The 13,966-nt window shown below is 43.5% G+C and overlaps 2 protein-coding genes and 1 long non-coding RNA gene across 4 annotated transcripts in view; 2 read left to right on the top strand and 1 right to left on the bottom strand.

Annotated features, from left to right (window-relative positions):
- Positions 1-3,009, top strand: part of ccdc50a (coiled-coil domain containing 50a) — an 18,561-nt gene extending 15,552 nt beyond the window's left edge. For both annotated transcript variants that reach the window (XM_084921112.1, XM_084921111.1), the window contains one exon: positions 1,056-3,009. In XM_084921112.1, the coding sequence (XP_084777238.1) occupies positions 1,056-1,075 (20 nt within the window). In that variant the 3' untranslated portion in view covers positions 1,076-3,009. The remainder of the gene's footprint in view (positions 1-1,055) is intronic.
- LOC146362277 (uncharacterized) lies at positions 2,898-5,255 on the bottom strand. The gene is made up of 2 exons (XR_014799413.1): positions 4,622-5,255; positions 2,898-4,501 (listed from the first exon to the last, which is right to left on the bottom strand). It is a non-coding gene; the product is annotated as an uncharacterized LOC146362277 (long non-coding RNA).
- Positions 5,240-13,966, top strand: LOC146362276 (claudin-19-like). The gene is made up of 4 exons (XM_084921113.1): positions 5,240-12,649; positions 12,834-12,998; positions 13,148-13,220; positions 13,362-13,966. Exons 1-4 carry the CDS (start codon positions 12,448-12,450, stop codon positions 13,525-13,527), a joined length of 606 nt encoding a protein of 201 aa, XP_084777239.1. The 5' UTR covers positions 5,240-12,447; the 3' UTR covers positions 13,528-13,966.

The following is a 13,966-nucleotide window of genomic DNA, read 5'->3' as shown; positions in this document are numbered from 1 at the left end:
GGGCCCAAATATATCATTTAGTTCAGCCTGACTATCGACGATTATAATTTCCATCTTCTTATCACTGAGAATGAGGGAATTGCTCAGCAGCCAGTTTTTAACTTCATTCATACAATTGAAGAAGTGTTGCAACGATGACGTGACATCCTCAGCCAGTTCAAAATGGATTTGAATGTCATCCACATAAAAGTGGAAAGAAATATTGTATTTTTCAAGGATTCGGCCCAAAGGCTAACAAGTATAAAGAGAACAGCATAGGACCCAGTACAGACCCCAGGGGGACACCAGAGGTGACCGGGGCAATGGAGGAGGAGCAGGTACCCATGGTGACAGAAAAGGACCTTTCTGATAGATGGGGTTTAAACCAGCTAAGGGCACTGCCTGTGATGCTCACCTCAAGCCTCATTAAAAGGACATTATGGTCCACCAAATCAAAAGCAGAGGACAAATCGAGCAAAGCTAAGACCACAGGGCGCCCTGAGTCAGCGATTGAGAGAAGATCATTAAAGACTCAGTAATGCAGTTTCCGTGCTAAAGCGCGGCTTAAACCCCGACTTTGCATCCAAATAAGCTTGAAGTTGGGAATGAACAAACAAACAAAGTTTACTTGATTACTTTGGTCATTTATCAGTAGGAAAAAAACAGTTAAAAGTCTAAAGTTTACATTTTTCATTGCTGTCCAGATGTCCAGTCTTTTCTGGTCCCCGGGCCTCATCTTTGACGTCATCAATGTTAAAATGAACATCTTCATTTCTTTCAAGTGGTTTGTTTCGGCCAAATGTCTAAATAGGAACATCTACCTTTATTTTCTGCCTACATGAACACGTGAGAGTGCTGAAGGCGTTTAGTTCGACCAGAGCTGGTTTCTCGTCACTCATATTAATAAACTCCTGAACTCTACCTTGGAAAACTTGAGTTCATAAACACTGCAGCATAAATTGCACTGCAGTAGGGCCACGATTAGTCGACTAGTCACGATTGCGTCGACTATCGTTTGTGGCAGCGCTACACTGCAGTATGTGGAGCTCATTTTCTGTCTCTTCCATCTTTTTCAGGTGCCTATCACAAGCGGTGACTCAGGCTCTCGACCGTGCACACATGCTGTCAGTCCTCCTGTGTGTGTGTGTTTATCTTTTATTTTCACCCATTCACACTCTGTTGGCCAGAACCCTTTGGACAGTCTCATGAGTTGGCAGTGGGATTTTTTTTTAATATCCTCCAAAGTTGAGGAAGTGGATGTGTGAGTGCTAGAAATACACTCATCTTTTTTTTAATGATGTGTAAAACGTGATTGCATATTTCTTTGAACTGATGTGACATTAAGCCTAGCCAAAAGAAATCTCCCATGATTCTTTGCTGTGTAAATGAAGGAACTGCCCCCCCTGCTGTGGTCATTGTGTGCCATCAAAGGGCTTAAAGCCTCTGCTGGATGTAACTGTCAGAGTTCCTCGAGACTCTTCATGGGACATGCCTGTCTGGTCCACTGTGGCTGTTACAGTGTCTTAGATACCAACGTGGCAGCTTCTTTGTTACAGCGTGCTGCGCCTCTGTTCTCGCCGTGCTGTGCAGCGAGGCCCTGTGAGGGCTGCCCATGTGCCACACAGCCTTTGACTCTGAAGGGGATGCGTTATATTTTGTTTTATTTGCTGTAATTATAAAACAAAGAAATAAGCCTTGATTTCGGTGCTGGTAGCTCTGGCTTTCATATGTTTCCCACCTTGTTCCAGCGCAGAAGAGGTGGAGCTTTGCAGCGATCCGTGGACATCGATCAGCTCGACGTGTTTGCGTTTTTTTGCTTGTGAGGGGAGCTTTTTTTTTCTTTTCACTTAACCCCGTCTTTCTTAAACTGTAGTGGTATGACTGTATATGACTCACTGTTTCTATGTGCATGCTTACTGAGAGTGTACAGATGTGTACATGCATTTCAGCTCTGTATCAATATTAACTGGCTCCCTCTTTATTTTCAGAAAGGGCTAAAGCTGCAAACAGCCAATAATAATCTCTGTAGAAACTAAATATGTGCTCATATATACTGCTGTACAGTATTTCAGTCTTCTGCCAATATTTCATATGAGCTTGTCATTTCCAGCTGGCCCATGAAAGAACCAGTACCAAATGAAATGCATGTGTGTTGCCTGTGTGTCAAACCCGAGTTCATGCTCAGATGCTGTGTTTAAATCTGCGTTCTTGTTTTTTACATTCGACCAAATCATGTGGAAACTGTTCGGTTCTCCCTCCATGAAACTTGTATCCTGCTCGTTGTCTTTATTGAGAAAGGGAGCTTTATATTTATTTTTGTAAATTTCTTTTTTCCTCACATTGTTTCCTCAGTTTTCATTGGCCAAGCTTCCCCGCTGTCACTTCCAGGACTGTCCGGTCTCATACTTCCTGCTTGCAGAAAGGAGATATTCTAGTGTTTTGTTTTATATTTCTTCAGGTCCTGATATTTTTGGTTATGAGAGGAAAAAAACGGATAATGAAGAGCACATTGCTGAAATGTTTGTGATTGCCACACAATGATTCGCTCATTGAGCATTTGGTGCTGCGTAGAGTTTTTGCTTTGTAATAAATGTTGCTGAAATTATAAATCTGCGTGGAGAACAAGCCGCTGTGCTGTAAGCAGAAACTGTTTTCTCTCGTAGTGCATTGAACAAACATGCAACCGTCATTGAACTACAGTATGTGCTACTTGCTGTTGACAGAATGAGATATGTGCCATATACGTGTTGTTTTTCAGGGACTTTACAAATTGGAGGGATTAAAAGTTGTGGTTGTAGCGGAGCTGGCACACCCACTGTGGTGGGTCTCCCTAATTTATTCTTTGATGAGAGCGCCACCTAGTGGACGTGCTTCCAGTTGGTGAGGGTACAGATCACAGTGATGTGTATTTGTGTATGTTGTGCTTCAGATATGACTTTACTTTCATGTGTTGTCTGTTTTCTTTGATTTGGGGCTTTATGCAATCTACCAATCATGAATCAACGTGTTGGACTTTTTTTTTTTTTTTTTTTAAAGCAAAATGAATTTAAGTTGCTTTTACTTGTAGCATCTCAAAATGTAATAAATTGCATCAGCATTTACACCATGAATACAACGTGTTTGTGAAGCTGTAGACCACTCAGCACATCTCACCTGACATGCCCACTTCATCCCACAGCTTTAGTCATTGATAAGAATACAGGGGGGGTTTAGTGTTAAAGGTCACATTAGTTTATTGGTCAAGATATTCAGTGACCTTAGTTTCACTCCTCTCTGCTCATGACGACCTGCAGTCACCCTCTGGGGCCCGCCTGATGTGGGAGAACCCGTAATGCAGAACGTTTGAAGCCTTACGTGACCTCTGACCCTGGCACATGTAACCACAGAGTTACCTGTAGTACAGGTTTTGAGTTTCCAAAGGCAGAAACTGCTCAAAGCCTTTTGAAAACCTTAGACTTCAAGAAACTACACCTACTTAAAAAAAATCAGTTTGAACTGTGACTGTTCGTATCACTCCTCCTCTTCAAGTTTTAAGTGTCATTTAGGTGATTTCAGCCATGCTAAATGAAAGGAAGACAGTATAGCAGGAAGTGCTGCTTTATTTGTATTGCTGCATAGGGAAACAAGCAATCATTTTTCCTTTCATCACATTAAAGTCATGTGCTCAGTGTGCGATAACATCCTTGTGTGAAGTGTTTAGTGCCAGCAGCAGGTAGCCTTTTATTGTCAGAGTTTTAATTAAATTCTGCCGCTCTCAAGAAAAGTACAGTCACACCCTTCCTCTGAGAACAGAGCTGGTTCACCAACATACCTGAAATACTGAAGGTTTGGCTGCAAGTGGTAACACCACTGCCATGCCCTCCATGGGATATGTCACAACTGAACTACTGGAAGCTACACCTGAATAGCCAGAAAAGCGGCTGCTGCTGTGAACCTGTGATCGGCTTCAGTTTGGGCAGTCTTAAAGGAAACGCTAAAATCCTCTGGAGATCAGACTCTGCTGGGACAGCAAATGCACGAGGAGGTCAGGCCCACCAGCATGCAGCTGTTGGGTTGTAGTGCTGCTTTAATACAAATCAAATGATACAGTGGTGACACTGATGTTGACTCTGCTCGTGTAACAGTCAGTGACGCTGAAATAGTTCGATTATGCAGCCCAGACTTAAAACAGATGAGTTACAGAAATCCCTCCAAACCATGTGGCAGGCAGCCCTGCGCTAAAGGCCGGGATGGGAAGTTACACACACGACCAGAAACAATGACTGAAATTTTTTGAGCACAGAAATTCCCAGGCAAAGTTTCCAGCTGTGCGGATAACACAAGTTCTGCAGGCGGGAATCTCTCTGCGGATAGAGGCAGGCGTCTGGTGCTCTTCCTGGACCTGCTGGAGCTCACAAGTGCGGGCCTACCGAGGTGTTGGTACCTGGTTAATGATACTGAGCACTGCGGGTCGCGCTGATAGTCGCAGGTCAGCCGGACGCAACAGGTGTTTTTGATTGTCTGGGGTTTTTTTACCTGGAAACTGGGGAGGGGAAAACACGATTACATACATCCTGATCAGCAAGGCAGTTGGTTAAATGGTTAGCATAACTGCGCAAACAAAACAGCAACACGGTGTGTATTTACAGGTAAATGAGCTCACCTGTCCGGCGTGCAGGGTCAGCGGATCACTCGCGTTCAGCTCCTCTCAGAATGATGAAGAAGCGGGTTTACTGCGAGGACTTGACTGTCTTTTCCGTGTCTCACCTGGCAGGTAGAAAGGTGAATGCAGCTGTCTATCTACTGGAGCACGCCGTGTTCAGACACGAAGACACACCCACTCATGAGAGAGAGAGAGAGAGTCACCGCCTTCTTACATTTCTGTCAATCCAGATTAGAGACGTTATTAAAGAGTAAATCATCTCGGGAGAGAGAGAATCAACATTGTTTCCTCTCATGACTCGTTGATGTGAGTCTGCAAAAGAAAAAAAAAGTGTCCGTCATCTTTAATCTAATTCACTGCATGTTTTAGTTTGTGTGCTTGTCCCCGTGAAGCCTGGGGCGCATCTGCAGGAAAAACCGGTAGAGGTTGTCAGAGAACTATTCTGTTAAGCCTTCCCGAGCCAACCCTCAGAGAGACAAAGAAAACCCCAGCTCTGTTTTTATGAGAGTTCAGGCCAGAAGTTACAAAATGTGAAGTGAAAAACAGAAAGATTATCATTATTATTATCGTTCCTTTTACACCCTTTGGCTTGGTGTATATAAGCATGTTGGAGATTGTAGGCCGGCTGGATAAGGGCCACATTTAATGTGAACACTTTATACAGTAATAATAATTTTTATGCCAACAATCACTCCTACGGCAGCATTGCATCAGCTGAGTTGCTTCTAGTGCCCCACCCTCAGCTAGAAACGAAGAAAAATCATTAACTATTTACAATCAGGATCATCAAATCTGCCACTTGAAGAACAAAGCTCATCATCTATCGCGACTTTTTCCAGAAACGCAGTTCTTAATCTGTAACGGGAGCGACATGTTTAGCCTAGATTTGGACTCATGGATAATGTTTATCTGTTTCAAACAACCCTGACTCAGAATTATCACAGTCCCACTGGCGGTTATGTCAAAGCTGTAGAAAGTGCTCAGCGCCTAAATGCTGACAAAAGTAAACCTTCTCATCTCATCTAAAATAAAAAAATTAGCAGGCCGTTTGGCCCGAGGCGCTCTGTGCTGTGCCTGATGCAGGAATGACACCCGACTGGTTTGAAGCAGCAGCTAGGCCCATCTACGGAGGGAGTCTCTGCTGAATGCATGCCAAGGCAGTCCTCCAAGTGTTGTTAAAGCATGCACTAAAGAACATAAACGTACTGAATTTGTTTTGCCACACTGACCAGCCAGTGCAGTTACAGGACGCTGAAAAATTGGATATGCGCAGAATAACAAAAAGTGTGTCATATTTATGGAAGTCAAGCTAAAAACCGAGTGAACCAATATAGCAACTGCACATGTAAGAAGAAATCACCTACGAATCTGCAGCCTGAGCGGATATCAGCAACATGAGGGGAGGGGTTCTGGCAGGTTGTTCCATGTTGTCCGTGTGTGAAACAGTCACTGCGTAAAAGAGGCCTTCTCTTCGTTTCTAAACATTTCCTACTAGCTGGGAGATCTGCTCTGTTCAAATAAAAGCTATTGTCTGCATGTTATGAGAGGACCCCGAGGAATAAAACTAACAATGGGAATGAATGGCACATTTATAAGGGGGGAAGCCTGGACCATCTTTAAGGGAAACCATGTGTCCCTCTGAATTACATCGGTGCTTCCCAGCTGGTGGACATAAGAAGATTCACTGTCGCCATTCGTTTGTTGAACTGTTTTATGAAGCCCAGCTTTCTAAAATAACCAATAAGCAATGAGAGCATGTGCGCACATAACGTTAATGTTTCAAGCCAGAGACAAGTTATGAGCAATGAATTATTTGTGGGCCAAATAAAGTTTTGATCAATTATTTTTTTGTCGTTTGGCTTTATTGCGTAAATATTCTTTTGATTGAACAAAGAAAAACTTGGTTCATGGACTGGAGCCAGCGTGTGCCACACCAAACTTTAGCACTGAATCAGCCAGCGGATTGTGCGCATAGTGAACGTGGTTAGCTCCGGTGTGGGGGGGGTATACATGAATACGTACGAACATGTCCGGTGATTTTGCCGGGTCACCCTGTAAACCCGTAAACCTCAGTCTCACTGTGTTCTCGGTGCCTCCTGCACCTTGTCTTGCTCAGTGATGCCACTAGATGGCGTCTCACTCACATACTGTGGCCTGATTTTGAGCGTGGCACTGATCTTCATGCGTCTGGCTGTGGAAAAAAGGCTGGTTTAGTCATCCATCTTCTTGGAACAGGTGTTGGCTTCTTTAAGAATTCCCCTGTAGTGCACTGCTACTTCACATTCTCAATGACTCAGGGAACGAGTTCAACTTTCTCCCACAGTTCCTGCTCCTCTCTCCCAGCAGCTCACTTTAAAAACATTTGGCTGTCATGTTGTTGGTGGCTCACTGCTTTTCTCAGAAACGAGTTTACAGCGTAGCTCCTCCCAGATGCCCGCTTCCTCCCTTTGTGTGATAAAGGCCTGCATTAGGCAGTATTTGCAAGGAAATCCTTGAATCTTTCCATTAAATTAAAAGTTATAACCTATGTTTACTGATATTTGGCAGGTGCTTTGCATTTTCAGGAGAAGCGAAGCCTGCAGTATTTCTGATCAGCTGCGCTAATTACCGACTGAACTCTTTAATCTGGCAGTTTAGTCCACTCAGGGTTCAGGGAACTTTCTGTTCACTGCACCAGTTTACTTTGAAGCATGCTCCTGTCAGCTTTCACGTTTTTAACTCATGTGACGTCATCAGAGGTTTGAGTGTGTGTGTGGGTGTGTGTGTGTGTGTGTGTGTGTGTGTGTGTGTGTGTGTGTGGGTGTGTGTGTGTGTGTGTGTGGGTGTGTGTGTGTGTGTGGGTGAGGGCTCACACATCTCTGCTTGATACAGAATAGAAAACTGGTTTGGCCAGCTCGGGCACAAATGGCAAATCAGATTATAAAGAATCGCATTAAAGACACAATGGTGCGTAAAAGAAGTATTGATATATATTTAAATTTTAAAAAGATATAGCAGCTTTAAAAAGTTACTGTCATGTTACACAGAGCACTAATGCCCCAACACTGCTCAACAACAAGGTGCTGGAAATAAGGTCATTAACAGAAAACTATGAGCTGATCTCAGAGGATTTTGTTATCCCAAGAAAAACAGCCTAAAGTGTGCCAGTGAAACACAGCATTTCTGCTTCTGAGACTTTCCCCATCCAAACAAACACTTTTACTTGTTAGAGGAAACAATCACAGCCTGCTGGAATTCGATAACAATCAAAATAAGTGCTGCTTTCTTTGTTTGGGAAGTAATTCCAGGGAATGTCGCTGTGTGATAAAATTGAGCTTTTTTCCCTCAGTGACAGTGAATTTTTATTTGCCTTTTATGTAAGCTCGACCTTTTGTAAAGGTTACTGTTTATCACTGTTCAAGTTGAAAAGCTCGTCTGTAAGAGTGAGAAAAGACAATGTTTAAATTTCATTCCAGAAGCTTAAGTTTGTCCGCTTTATCCAAAAACTAGTGTTATGACCCAAGATCATGTAGGCCATGTGTGTGTGTGACTCCTCCCACCAGAGGATGGCTGCGGGGTTTTTCTCTTCTCTCTCTCAGGTGTGGACACCTGGATGTGTCTTACTGGAGTCCAGTGCCGGCTGGGTCGTTGAGTGGAATTATTCCTGCTCTGGGATTGGATAATTGGCTGATCACCCAGTATTTAACCACCAGATGACAGCCATGCTCCAAGCCTCCACCACCCAATAAACCACTTGTGGGTCTGATTGTTGTTACTTAGACGGTCTTTGCCTAAAAACTTTCATCAGTTGGTATCAAATTGATGTGTGTGTGTGGGTTTGTTCATTGCTGTTGTAAATAGATTTGTAAAGTAGCGTTTGTGTACCTCTGTCACTGTGTATATATTGCTGGTACGGGTCAGTTTTCTCCTGTTTGGGTAAAGTTGTCTTTTGGTTGTTGTTTTCATAGGGAAGCTTCGGGCCCTTCAGGGATCTTTGGTTTGTTATTCTTTTTGTTTGCTCGCTGCCAACGTAAATGGCTGCATAGCACTTTGGAAGGTACTCTGTTGTTGCTCTTGGGTGGTGTGTGTGAGTAGGTCACTTTTCTTGTTGCGTTCAATTCACTCCAAGAACATAACACTAGTTTCGATGTGTGTTTGGGACCATTGTCCTATTGGAACACCCAGTTGTCCCCAAGTTTCTGCCGTCTAGCTGTTGATTAGAGGTGAAGTTGAATTTGGAGTTGGTCCTCCTCCTCCATCATCCACTTTGTGCAACACCAGCGTTACTGGCAGCAAAACAGCCCCAGAGCACGGTGCTGCTCTGGGGCTGCACCACAGCTTGTACGGTGTTCTCAGGCTTGAAAGCCTCACTTTTACTCCTCCAAACATACTTTTTAAGCCTGGAGCCAAATAACTCAGTCTTTGTCTCATCTGAGCATAAAACATTTCTCCACATGGCAGCCTCTCAGTTATTAGCATCCCCTCATTGTTTCCTGAGGTCAGTTTCTTGATCATTAATAAGCAGTCAGTCATTTCAGTCGTTATGCAAATGCACTTTTTAAAGGGTTGGGAAACCTGCAGTCAGCTGAGACTGAAGAAGTTAGTTTTGAATTAGTTTCTTTGTAGTTTTGATAGTTGTATAGTCCTACTTTTCCTGCTTTCTGCAACCCTGCACTGTCCTCACAGAGCCTGTTTTGAATCAGCTAAACCAGGCTTGTTAACCAGTTGGATGCAGGAGTCAATAAAAAATACAATTCTCCAAATAGTTGCGGCCCCGTCTGTGTGGGTCTCGGCAGACATTTACATAACCAACAGAGGCTGAAGGCAGCATGTTAGTCTTGAAAGTCTGTGCTGGTACGAAACTTGGAAAACTGAGTGGAGTAAAGATGAGCGATTGCAGGGTCCAGATGTCTGAATCCAGCCGCTGGATCTGGTGGGCTGATTGAAACAGATGTTTACTCTATTTTCACAAACACAAAAATAAACGATGATCTGCAACGTTCTGCAGAGAAACACTAGTTACTGACAATCACGTGGAAAAAGGTTATGATACCCAAACAAAGTCACAGACCACTGTTCCCATGGCAACAGCGGAGGACAGTGGGTCACATCCCAGCACAAAAACTTCTCAGGAAGGGTCCAAGCAACATTACAGAAGCCCAAAGCTCATTGGGATTCAAATGTTCCCCTAATTGCCTGTTTTTAGTGCTACTTACTTTTCCAGCCTTTGATGCCCCTGTTTGAACTTTTTCAAGACATTTTGCACCACCTTAGTTAGAATTGGGCAAATATTTAAACTGTACAAATGATGGAGGAGGATCCAGACAAACCAGAGGATGGGGGCATGGCTCTGACATAGCCAGGACTTCTTTGTGTTCGCTGGATCAATAAAACCTAAATCCCAAAAATTGTTTATCTTGTGACTTTATAAGTTCATAAATCTTTTTTTTCATTCAGTACACTCAGTGCTGGCCTTTAATTTCCAGTGTGACAGATGCATATTAGACCTCTGAAACACAGAAGCTGCTACATTTGAGCAAAGTGATCTGGCCACAAACACTTATTTTCAGACTCAGTGAATCTATGCAAAGTCCTGTGACCATGCAGGGATTGCGCACTGATGTCAGGATGTTTTAAACTTTAACCAGCTGGACTCAAAGGGTCTGCTGCCAACTGCACAGGCACCACAGGGCACTCCTGAGGGTCGTCTGACAGTGCGCCAAACAGTCAGAGCTTTTCTGACAACTAAGCATGGACCTACACGTTTCTTACTTTTAAGGACACTTGTTGCACACACAGCACACACTGGAACCTGCTACTGTTTCTTGATATTCACATATGTAACTGCACAGTTACAAACCATCAGCTTTAGACTGCATTCCTTATTAAACCCTGCTCGTATGGGAATCAGTCGTCACATGTATGGAGTAAGGCTGACAAACACAGTATTATTATAGGGGGAATAACGTGTGCTTAGATGAAAGATGACATATTATTCTTCAGGCCGGCATACGCTTTCAACTTGCTGTGAGAATAGAAGGAAGCCAGCTTCTCATCAGACAGTTTCACTTCACTTCAGGCTTCTGTGTTGTGCTGAAGCCAATTCAGATACTTGACGGGTACAAAAAAGCGGGTTTCCTGATATTGTCACCAACCATCTGCTCCCTGCAGGCTCATAACGCGACCCCCAGTGACCTTTATTTCCTTGTAAATAAACAATGACCTAAGCAGACTTTAAATAAGTTAATTAATAAATAACCCAAGTGCTAAAGGAAGGATAGATGTGATGTAATTAAGGCAAAGTCAGATGAAGTCTGGGACTTGAATTGCAGCAAAATGTTTTGATGAAGCCATATTTCAGGAAAGGGCGGAGCCTGAGCCAATCTAACAGGCGATGCAGGCGACGTGTTTACAAACACGTATCCTGTGAACCAAATATGCTCAAATGATTTAGTAACTGTCAAAGGAAAAATAAAGAGTTTGTTCACGTAAGCACGAGCCTGCTGCTGTACATCACAAAGGAAAAGAGTCACAATGAGGATGCTGACATTCAGCATTTGCTTCAAAGACCTTCTTTAACGGATGTTTGGGAAACAAGAACACAGCGCTGTGCAAAGACCTTGAGCCATCCTTCATTCCTGTATATTTGGCTGCCAAAGACGCATTCTTGCAATTTTTTAAAGTGGTCTGGAGCAAAGTTTCTCCCGACTTAGCAAACAAGCAATTTTCAATTGTGCCTCTAAGTTAGTATCGTCTCTTTAAAGAAAACAAATCATTTGTCTGTTTTTAGTTAAATCTATAAAAAATGTCAAAGGAAACACAGTTTGACATCCCCAAAGAGCTATTAGGGGAACACCGGCCAAAATGTCAGCTTGGTGAGGTCTGCCCTTAAAAAACAAGTAGAGGACAAATCACAAGCCTAAACACAGACCAGCAGCATCTGAAAGTCACATCCTTACAAAACATGAAAAAGTCCAGCACCGGCGATCCAGTGATTACAGGCTAGCAGGCTTTCAGTGCAAATACATGTTACAAACCCAAAAAGAGAAACAACACTATTGTGACTCTCTGAGCAGCTGTAATGAGAATTAGCCAAAGCTTTTATTTTTCCTGTCAACATGACTAATCGGCCAATTCATCTGTGACAGCTCAGAAACTGCGTCCAGCAACTCGACCTGCAGACTGTTCGGCTCAGGGCTGATCATACGGCGCTAACTGTGTCTACGTAGATTAAACTGGATCAGAGAGTCACTGCCCTGATGTGATATCCAGAGTAGTGGCACATGCAGGGTACACATTAGGTGATCATCATCACAACAAATTAGGGGATCATGTAGGCTAATATTACATTTCTGCAGATTTATAGGCTCAAAAGTTAAGACAGACATCAGGAGGTGTCTTCCAAAGACCTTTTTTATTATTTGTTAGAAAAAGAAAAAACTGAACTATTAAAAAGGGACTTTCTGAATTATTTGAAAGAAAATAATAAAGAAATCGTGAACTGATTTCCCATTTGGCTTATTTTGATAGGAGCCTAAGCAAAGAACTGCAAAGGCCACGTGATGTTAAAGCGACTCTTCTTTAGAATAGTCGGTGTGTTCCAGTCATCACTTAATTAGCCCGATACCACTTCCAGGAAAAAGTTCTTCCCATCAAAGGCTGCGGAAGGAAAAAGGGGGCCTCACCCTTACACTTTAAAAACAGGAGGCAGCAGCGCTCTCGCACAAAGGTCTGAGCAACTACGAGGGAGGGACTCCTTTAAATCAGCAACTACTGACTTCAGCGGCCGCTCATCACTGTTCTCCGTCTCACAACAAGTCTCAGGACTTATTAATCTGCTGGATAACATGGCCGCGTCCGGACTGCAGCTCCTCGGCTTTTTTCTCTCCCTGGTCGGAGTCGCTGCCACTGTTGCCGCCACTGTTATGGTGGACTGGAAGAAGCTGGTCCAGGGCAAGCACCGCTCCTATGAGGGCTTATGGATGTCCTGCGCTGGTGTTCAAGACAGAATGACCTGTGAAATTTATCAGTCCATCCTGAAAATGCCGAGTAAGTTTGCATCGCACCTACAATCACCTCAAAGCAAGACGCTGCTTTTTGGGTAAAGTAAATGTATTTACAGTTACTTCTTTGGATTTTAGCCACCGAGCCATCAGAGAACAAACCAAATCTCTTTCTCTCACCGGTGTAATAAAGCTACGATTTCTTATATTTGTGCTTCTGTTCGCTGCAGCTGAGATTCAGGTTACCAGGGCAGTGCTGCCGGTCAGCCTCCTTCTCTCTGCTCTGGCTGTACTCATCTCCACAGTGGGGATGAAGTGCACCCACTTCATGGATGGTGTGCCAAAGAGCAAATCCATGATAGCGATGATCGGAGGAATCACGTTCATACTTTCAGGTGTGTCCCAAAGCCTGTGCTCAGACTGAAGTACTCTACACAAGTCATAATGAAGTTAGCAGCTGAGAGCGGCTGTTATTGGTCAGTAGTGAACAGGTGGGTCAGGATCCATGAGTGCTGGAATGATCAAAGATGTTTTCTTTCATTAGGCGTGTTGACCATCAGCATCACCTCCTGGTTTGTCAACATGGTTCTTTCTTACAGTGGACACAAGCTGTTTAGGTACTGCCATCAAGACACACACACGCACACACACACACACGCACACACACACACACACACACACACACACACACGTATGCATACACATTGTAAATAAACACACAGTGTGCTACATTAATGTTGCTCTGCTCTTTTTGGCAGACCTGAGTTTGGTAATGCCGTGTTTGTGAGCTGGGTCGGTGGACTCCTCACTGCGGCCGGTGGTGCTTTCCTGAGCTGTCGGAGATGCTGGAGGACAAACCCTCCAGTGTCCATGAGCTCCAGCCACTTTCTTTCTACCAATCACTCCAAGTCCAACTACGTCTAGTTGAAAAGGCCACAAGAACCTGAAGAAGGAGCCGGTTTCCCTTTGTGGATTATTTAAAGAATACGTTCATTCACTGAGAGATCTTTGAGATCGGAGTGAGGATCGCTCAGAAGAAACTCCTTTGAATCTCCTTTGTCCTGGGTTTAAATGCCACCACAGCTCTGGTTTCTCCTGCTGTAAAGATGTTCAAAGTTTAAAGTCTGAAAAAGTCCACAAATCGATAAATATACAAATGAGCATGTCAGGCAGAGTTTCTTCATAATAGCACTGAAGACAAACAGTTTTTAATAGTTTGAAGTGTGGCCACATGTAAAGTGGAGACAGCGTAATTTCCGATACTTTTCCGATATACGGATTTGTTTGTGTGTGTTTTATGTGTTTATTTGTGTCTGTGATGCTTCCCCTGATCAGATAACATTTTCTATCAACATTTTGTATA

This window comes from Perissodus microlepis, chromosome 23 (genome assembly GCF_051167445.1).
Source record: "Perissodus microlepis isolate ML-2025 ecotype Zambia chromosome 23, ASM5116744v1, whole genome shotgun sequence".
NCBI classification, from domain to species: domain Eukaryota; kingdom Metazoa; phylum Chordata; class Actinopteri; order Cichliformes; family Cichlidae; genus Perissodus; species Perissodus microlepis.
The sequence above is the reverse complement of the archived record's forward strand: the minus strand, read 5'-3'. Positions and strand labels throughout refer to the sequence as shown.